General features: G+C 36.7%; 1 protein-coding gene across 1 annotated transcript; it reads right to left on the bottom strand.

Moving 5' to 3' along the window:
• Positions 1-953: 953 nt before the first annotated feature.
• Positions 954-8,378, bottom strand: LOC145592774 (protein decapping 5-like). Its single transcript, XM_081649284.1, has 8 exons — positions 8,064-8,378; positions 5,979-6,079; positions 5,362-5,433; positions 3,698-4,639; positions 3,460-3,531; positions 2,312-2,482; positions 2,111-2,221; positions 954-1,740 (listed from the first exon to the last, which is right to left on the bottom strand). Exons 1-8 carry the CDS (start codon positions 8,212-8,214, stop codon positions 1,546-1,548), a joined length of 1,815 nt encoding a protein of 604 aa, XP_081505410.1. The 5' UTR covers positions 8,215-8,378; the 3' UTR covers positions 954-1,545.
• Between the last annotated feature and the right edge of the window lie 1,303 nt (positions 8,379-9,681).

Genomic DNA, 9,681 nt, shown 5'->3' with positions numbered 1-9,681 from the left:
GGTAAGCCGTGGGCCGGCACGGTGGCCGGCACAGCCCGCCTCCACCGTGGGCCGGCACGGTGGCCGGCACGACGGGCGGCCCGGCACGGCACGACCGGCACGGTGGGCCGTGCCGTGCCGTGGACAGGGAAACCTTGAAGGCCGGCACGGCACGGCACGGCCCGCCTCCACCGTGGGCCGGCACGGCCCGGCACGACACTGTTCATGGCCCGCCTAGGCACGGCCCACGGCAGGCCCGGCACGGCCCATGCCCACCACTAGGTGAGACTCTCTAAAATGTACAAATGTCACTTTCAATTTATGGCCCACCAAATCCATTTTTTTTTTTTAAAAATATTGTAAGATTTAAAAAAAAAAGGTAAACTTAAATAAATTACAAAATATATTAGAATATTGACAAGAGGCCCACACTTTTTGTTAAACTTAACAACTTTATTTTGAAGTTGCTAAGTTTAAATACCAACTTATTGGTATACATTGCAAAAAATACTCTCTCCTAAAAATACTCACTTGAATCTCACCATTGAAGATGGTCTAATCTATTTTGTACATTTAACTAGTAAATAAACTGAAGAATCTTCCCAAATGATTACTCGTAAACAAAGTGTTAGTCAAAATTGGTATAGCGAAAGACTTGAACGACATTTGCCACTTCTAGATTTTATTTATTTTCATTAATGTTCTTCGTCGTTTTAGTCTTTCCATCGAATGTGAAGATGTTTAATCCTTTTTTACCAATTGTTGATAAGAATATGTGACACACTAACACCCACATAAGTTACTAGCTCGACGAGGTTGAATACATGTAATTGAACAGTGTAGATAAAGAAGAGCTTGAATTTCAAAGGTCGAAACTCAAAACGATGAAGAGAAAGAGTGGTATGAATCTCAAAATAGGAGACGGTGATATTGTGAATTATTGAATTGTCTTTGACACTAGCCAACACCAAAACTGATAAATTGGAAACTCGTAAAACACTTATAAATGCAAACTTGTTTGAAACACAGAAATACAATACCAAAGCAATGGTCATCAAATTGCTCCCTCGACAAATGTACTCAAGATCTAGTTCACAATTACTCAATTTACTCCAAGAACATGTCAGTGACAACTGCAAACTACAGAGTACAAGTAACATAATTCATTGCCAGCATAAACGCATAACTTAGCTTTATTCTACTGCAGCAGATACTAATATCATCTGCTGCTGAAGCCACCGCCAACTTTTGCCAGGAGTTACATAGAACCTACCTCAAACTAAACAGAATACATAAGATGTGAGCGATATGTGCCCATTAATTGCTCAGCTCATTACTCTTAAAGAAGCAAGAGATTGTGAATCCTATGCCAGAATACCAACAATTAAGGCAAGTATTCTTCAATCTGCCAAACAAGGATATTGGGTTTAACCTAATTACGACCTATTGCCAAACCTCTAAATCTTGGTCTTGGGGTCTCTCTATAAACAAGCCAAACCACTATAACCACAAACGAGATCAGCAAACCTTAGCTTTTGCATCACTAGGATATTGTCAGTGTGCCAACTACATGGCACGGTACACGTTATTCCCATATCCCTGCCCCTGCCCCTGCCCCTCCCCCTGCCCCTGCCCTTGCCCCCGCCCCCTTCCAACATAACCGTAGCCATAACCCCTCCCGTAATAACCACCTCGTGATCTTCCACCACCGGGTCCTCGCCCACCTCGAAATCCCCTGTTTCTTGGGAAATTGCCAAACGTCTGCATGGATGAACACCAAGATTACAATTAGAAGTAGAACTCTGCATCAGAGAAGGAAAAGAAAAACGAAAACCTAGTCGTCCAGCAAAACAGCCACAAGCATATGAATTATACAAATACATCAACCTCAAGCAATTTAAAAAGCTGGGGAGTATCCAAAGGACTAACACCACCCAACAATGATCTGCCAAGGTTTGGGAAGGTCCAGATATATGCTTCCCTACAAGCCCCAACCAATACATACTATACAATATAGATCATATACACCCCACCCTCCACCCCTCATGTTTTACATAACTGTACTCAGCAATATGATCATTGTACGACTATAAACAAAAAGGGCAATAAACAAAAAGGACAAGATCCATACCTCAGTATCTAGCCTCATTTGATCAGAAAACCGAGTCCTTCCATTACGAGATTCGCGATCAAGGGCATTGCAAGACAAGGTGTCAAAGAAATCGTCCTTCTTATAAACAGGCTACATCACAAAAATTAGTCAAGACATCAGAACTCGATATTAGTCATAGAAGGAAAACAGAATAAAATACGACATTGGGAGATAAAGCACCTTTGAATCATTTTGTAGCACATCAACATCATCTTCATCTTGATACTCTAACCCATCATCAGCCTTGGCTTTATTCTTACCCAGATGCCCCCATACCTCATCTTTCTTGAATTTCTCATTCATTGCCTCGAAATCAAAGTCTTCAGTGAAGTTGGCCACAGGACGAGAAAACTGCAAGAGCAGGCAAAGAATGGCAGTCAATTTACAAAGCTTTTGAATAATTAGCTATCTTGCTTGCTTTTCTCACCTTAATTGGGTATAGGAGCTAGGAAAGGCAGGATAATATTAGTAAAGAATAAAACATACATTTGATGAGGGAAGAGAAAATTTCAAAGCAAAAAGATCATACATCAACTATTAAATTAATAGTGCCCAAAAACTTAGTAATAGCCATTCTTTTCAATTACTTTAGAGAAAAATTACAAGATAATCTCTCTACTGAACCATCACATGATAAAAAATTAATAAATGTAACTACTAAAAGTCTAAAAGCATACAGGATAAATCCAACTGCACTGGCTAAATAAGAACAAAACTGGGATTAAAGTCATTTAACATGTACACATTAATAGTTGGGTTTAATATGATTTGGTGGCAAATCATGGGGGAATATTCCAATTAATTTTTCCTAAATTTAACTTTCTGACTGAGCCATCCCGACAATGGAGTTACACTACCAATTTACAGCCAAGGCTATGTTCAATTCTGCTTATTTATATATGCTTAATTAAGAAATAATCAGACCAGTGGAATTAATAAATCATCAAATTACAGATATTTGGAAAGTACACATAGATACAAACCTAATGACATCTCATTAGATAATATTTAATGTTAAGGATTAGGGTATATATAAGGTCAAGTCAAATACAGAGATCATATCAAATCAGATTCTGATGAGGTGTACTAAACATAGCCTAAGACACATCACAAGAATTCAAAGTGGAAGGCACACAGCACAGCAACGGTAGTTGAAAAACTTCCTAAGGAGGAAACAAAGATATAATTTCCAGACTTTACACACATATTTCGATTTCTCAAAAGACAAAAGGTGAAGTGTTAAACAAGCATACAGAATATGACCACCTTCACTCAAGTAGGATTCAAAAACAAAATGCATTGTAAGTGCTGTAAGAGGTAAGCATTACCTCATTTCCTCCTCTTCTTCCTCCACGGCCACCCCGATTGACATAACGAGTTTGAGAAGGAAACCCATTTACCTATAGAAAAAGAGGCATTGAGCAGCTAAAGCATTAGCAAGTTTGCATACAAATCACAAGCACTTTTTAAGCAATATAGAGACTACTCTGCCGCTAATGATAAGAACGAAACAAGTAAAAGAAAATTATGAACAGCGGTGAGAGAAACAGAACATCAAAAACGTACCTTCGAATTTGATGCTGAGGGAAGCGGCAAAAGTGGTGCCTGAGCTTCTGCTGTTCCTGGAGCATTCACTGCTGTTGATGAAATCGTAGATGGTTGTGGTGATGACACCAAAGCAGGTACCTGAACCACTTCAACATCCTTCTGCTCCGTTTGTGCACTCTGGGATACGGTGGATCCAGGTTGTAAAAATTGGCCTGGAGTCACCAGTGCAGGTGAAGTGGACTTCCCTCCAGCAGCAGATAGGGATTCAGAAAAGCTGTTGAAGGGCATAGTAGTAGTAGACATAGGTTTTGCCTGATTAGGGATCAACGGTCCAATAGTGCTTTTATCCAACACATTAGATATGACAGGTGGCACCAGAGGCGAGTTAGTACTCTGGGATGATACAGCTTGAGCTGGAACCAAGGAGGGCATCCTATTAGTTGAGGAGTCTTGAGCTACCGCAGAAGACTGATCAGGAAGCACATTGGATTGCATAGACAGAGTGCTGCTAACAATAGGCTGTAGCAACAGAGGGGGAAAGTCTGCGGATTGCGAAACTGGTATGTTGGAAGCTCCAGTGGGTAGAGATGAATTCATGGTCGGATACTGAATGGGTTGTTGAGCTCCAGTGGGTAGAGGCTGCATTGAGGGTGGCATTGAAAAACCTTGAACAGGTCGAAGCAATGGCTGTTGTTGTGCCTGTTGGGAGCCTGAGGGTCCATAATATCCTTGATAATACAGCGGTACAGAGATACCATTGACATTAGTTGTGGGTGGATTTGAAGGATTCCATTGAGCCAAAATTCCTCCAGGTGGATACATGGGGACACTGTTCTGATATGTAGTTATTGGAACTCCAGGCTGTGACATTTGGTTACTAAAATCTGACAAGGATCCAGCAGCAGAAGGAACAGAAGCAGTAGGAATACTTGAAGATGCAGTTGGAGTGGTATAGTGAGACTGTCCCAAGGAAGAAAATGAAGAAAATATTATTCATAGTGTGTGCCATTTTAAGTATGTGCATGCTCAAATTTCAGTATAAGGAAAAATCTAGTTTTCAATTGAATTGCATGGAACTAACAATTTAAATATGTGCATGCTCAAATTTCAGTACAAGGAAATATCGATTTTTCAATTGAATTGCATGGAGTAGATGTCAATGTAGTGCCATCATTTGACAGCCATGCAAATTTGGAAAATAGTAATAAAAGATCAAAAGGTGCAAAATGAGATGTCATCCAGAAATCATTCTCGTATTTAACAGGAATCTCAGCATCAGAAGCAATTTGGTTGAAGAAACTGACAGCAGGATGATGAACAGATATCAAGACAATCCAAAAAAGATCCAGATACCAAGGAACACCTTTCACCAGATCACTTAAGCAAAGATAACCCACAGGAAACTACGATATTGCACATAATACATAATATATCTACATTGAAGATTTCTAATTAGATAAAACTGAGAAAACAAGCAAAAATAGCGTTAACTTAGTATTAAGAGACAAGAAGATTCACAAATAAATGTCAACCATTAACCCAACATACTCCTCTTCTTAATCTAAAACACAATAATTGATTAAAGCTTATAAAGAGATATCTTGACATAGTTCCTACTTCATTAAAATATGACCTGAGATTACTTGCGCTTGGACTTCTATTAGATTGTATTGACCAATTACCTGTATGATAGCTGGATCACTATGAACTGGCGGAGCAGTCTGTACGGGTGGGGAAGATTTGACCTGCAAGTCCTGTATGAAAAGGAAAAAAAATTGTAAATTTATTCAGCTTTACAATAATATCTTCGAAAATCTTTCCAACAATATTTATAAAAAAAAAGTACAAAATTACAAATGGTATGGTGCAAGGACGATGAGCTGAGGGGAAATTAAGGTGCCAAAAAAATTCTTCTACAAAATGTGTTTCTAGAGTACAACATTGGAGAATAAACTATACACTGATTCCATTCTGTAAAAGACGACTTAACTGAAGGAAATGACAACTTAATGTATGTGTTACTTAATACCAGGCACCAAAAAGGAAAAATCTTTGCAATACAAGTTGTAGGTAAATGAAGTGCAATATAGTCAATGGATCATGACTATAAGATGGCACATATCGATATATCATACTTACAAACTCCGACACTCAGAAAGCAGCAAAAAATAACACGGTATATATTATATAACATACTATGAGGTTGAAAGACAATAATTAGGTTGAAACTTGTTGTTTACAAAATAATAGAAAAGTTTCCCGTCCAAGAGTTTCAAGTTTCAAGCAAGGTTAAGTTTACCTTGATATCACTTCCTCTAAATACTATATATTCATAAACTTTGTCACTCGCAGGAACTTGTTGACCATCCTTTCTGCGACCTTCTGTTCCAAAAGATTGAACTGCAAAAATAATCATCATCAGGATCTTAATTTTTCAAGCAATGATAAACTTCTGTTAAGCACTAAGAAGCAAGTAATACTCTTCAGAGTAGAAGGTGAGAAAGAAATAACTACATTCTAAAATGAACTCCAACTATGCATTGGACAACTTTTCGAAAAGAAACCGTACCAAATTAATGAGTAACATACCAAGATGAAGCACATTTTGCAAAAATATCTGTCTATTTATTGAAGACATCTCAACAAGAAGATGAGCAACTTTAATTTACCATGTTGCAATTTGCAGGCATTGCAGCTGATAGACATGAGAAAAATGTCCATATTTTTGACAATAATTTCAGTGAACAAAATTACTTGTAAGCAGAAAATTCTAAATCTCCAACTACTTCCTCCAATAAACTTTATTAAATCATTTTTCGTTTGGTAACTAAGAAGAAATGCAGCATAAAAAATTCAAACTTAGGTAGTTTTACGCAATCCCAGAGAAAACAGATATATAACCAACGATAAAACAGGTGGACATGGACAGTCACATGACATCACTATTTTGCTCGACATCTCAGAGAGAACTTCTTACTTCTACTTATCACCAGAGTCATCCAATTAAACAAATCCTTCAAGTCTAAAATCACACCGCATTACCTTTGAAGAAGCATCAACTTTAAAGCATGTTGAGAGGAATCAATTGTTAAATTAAAGCACAAGCCTACAATATATAGCAAACTTTAACCAACACATGATCTACAACTCTACTACGTAACATCCCTACTGGGCCAATAGGTTGTTATAACGGACATGAGGAGTGAGAAGACAGAAAAGCAACGAAACGCAAAATGATGCAGAAGCAACTAACTACTCTGTCAAACCAAAGATACAAACAGCCAAGAGCCCGGGACATCTAAAATCACGGTAAAGTAGAGAAAAACCCTCCATCTTTTTCTTTTTAAAAACATGGAAATTTCAGTGTCAGGTCATAATTAATTTTAAAATGGAAATAAACCTAGGAGAAAGCCCCATCTGGATTCAATAGGTGAGCAATTCACAAGCCTTTCAAAGGTGCTAACTAAACAACTTGTGTAAAGAGCAGCCTCTAAATCATTTCATCAGGAGCTATGGTAAGGAAAGGCATGGAAAGGAAGCCACTTTCTAGCTTCAGCTTATGGTTTCATCAATTGTATGGAGCAAGATGAAAATAAGAGAGCGGCAAACAGGTAATCTTTATAATAACTTCAATTTCTTCCCAAACTGATGCATTTTCTTATGGAAAGAAAGCTAATAACTTAAATTCACTAAATTTCTTCAAATTCTTTCAATTCCAAGATTTCCAACCATTTTTCCAACCATTTTAACCAACTAACATCGCTACCTTCCTTCCCTTTCTCTCTCCTCCTTTCTCTCCTTTCAAACTGACCAAACAACTTCTCTTCCAATCTTTCCCTCCCCTCCCCTTCCTTTCCTTTCCTTTCTAATCTATTATTATTTTAATCCAAATAAAAACCAGTTAAGCTAAGCTCTGTCAAAAGTTCCACCTAAACCAAAGCATATGCCATATTAGACCGGAATAGTTGGAATGCCTCTCGAGTAAGCCTCGGAGACTTGGACCTTATAACAAAAGAAATTTATCCTTCAAATTAGAGGCGCAACCATCGAACAACAAATCCAAATAATCAAACTTTCCAAAATATGTAATCGTAACATTTAACACTTGAAAATCTTAACAAAGAACAGAAACACAAAAATTAAAAAAAAAAAAAATCTACATCTTCAAATTTCCTCAAGTACAAAGAACTCATGTCCTATAACATTTCATCAAATCCTAGCATTCGACCTCAATATCAAAATATTCATCCTTAACCCTAACATCAAATAAACAAAACCTGACCAACTAACAATCAATCAGTTCAACAAAAACAAATGAAAATCACAGCCAAAAAAAAACCTAAAAAATCGAAGAAAAAAACGCAAGAAAATAAGAGTTAAATACCATTGCGAAGACCGATGCTAGCTTCATCGGTATTGATATTGAAGAGAATGCCTTCGTATCGGATTTCAGACTTGGAAGTTAAGCTAATCAAACTGCCGAGATAAGAATCTGCGGAACCAGTAGCAGCAGATCTAGAAGCTTCGGCCGCCATTGTTGTTCGCTACTATCGAACACTCGAAGCGAGGAGAGAGAGTGAGAGAAAAAGATCGTTGATTGATTGATTGAATTGATTTTTTGATTTTCTGGATTTGTGAATTTTGTTTTGCGGAGAAAAATGGGATGAGGGAGACAAACCCTATATGTCTCTTTCGATGTTTGGAAAATTAAGGACTCTATTTCTCTTTGGGTTGAAGATTCATTTTATAGGATTTTCTTGACTTTTTTTTTTTTTTTTTTTTTTTTTTTGAGTAATTAATAATTGTATGGATAGTAGGATTTTTTTTTTTTCTTAATTACTAGTTGTTGGCCCGCGCGCTACGCGCGCGGTCCCCCAATTTGGTGATTTCGCCTCCGTGATTAGTGTGTAATTAGTCGTTATTTATTTGTTAATGTAATTGTCGCATTTTGATTGTTGATTTTCTTTTGCTTTGATTGGTCAATGTATAATGATCACTTTAGCTATAGTTAATAAATAAGTGCACAAAACTAATGCTTCAACTAAAATTGGAGCAATTTATAATGTAATGTCAAATAATTGTGTTTAAATTATACGGATTTTGCATAACATGTAGCATTTTAGAGTGTATTAAACCAAATTAAGTAATGATGGGAAGTAATACACATAACTTGTTATAAGTAAACAAATAAGTAATGTTACGGAGGGAAAAGATGAGAGCGCTCAATCCCCTTATATGGTGAATTACTCGGTACGCGAGCGATCCCTCAATTTGGTGATCTATACTCAGTGATTAATATGAATTAGTCGTTGATGTATGTGTAGATTATTATAAATTTGTTTTGGTAACAGAGTCAGGTATATTTGTTACCGTTGTACAAATATGAAATTTGATGGAATAGATTGTTTTGCTAATGAATTAATGTAGTGTTGTTGATTAGCACATTAAATAAGTAATTACTCATGGTTTCAAAGGTGTTGGAAGTCATTGTTTATTCGAAATTTAATGGGGTGTTAAACGTTTTGGTGCCAAAAATAGTTATATTATAAATTAGAATCGAATTTAAGAATTTGCTTTAAACGAATTAAAATAATTATTATGAATTAGAATCGAATTTAAGAGTTTTGCTTCAAATGAATTAAAATAAATCACATAAGTCTCTCTCTCTCGCTATATGTATGTATGGTTATTCAAATCACTTTTTACTTGAATTTTTTTTGTTCTAAATGTGTTATTAATCATTTTGACTTTCTATACAAAGTATCACATCAATGTTGTTAATTGAGCACATAAAATAGGCAATTAAGTAACCATCTCTATCTCACTCTCTTTCTCCTTCCTTCCATCTCTCCCTCCTTCCCTAACTTATGATTTAGCAAAATTTATAAAGTCAATCTTTACTTGTGTTCAACCTCTTTACTATCCTCTCCCTTTACATTTTTACACTTAACTTATACGGTTTTTTAGGATTTAGAATCTTTTAAAAAAGTTCTATTTATCTC

This window comes from Chenopodium album, chromosome 18 (assembly GCF_948465745.1).
Source record: "Chenopodium album chromosome 18, dcCheAlbu1.1, whole genome shotgun sequence".
NCBI lineage: Eukaryota > Viridiplantae > Streptophyta > Magnoliopsida > Caryophyllales > Amaranthaceae > Chenopodium > Chenopodium album.
The sequence above is the reverse complement of the archived record's forward strand: the minus strand, read 5'-3'. Positions and strand labels throughout refer to the sequence as shown.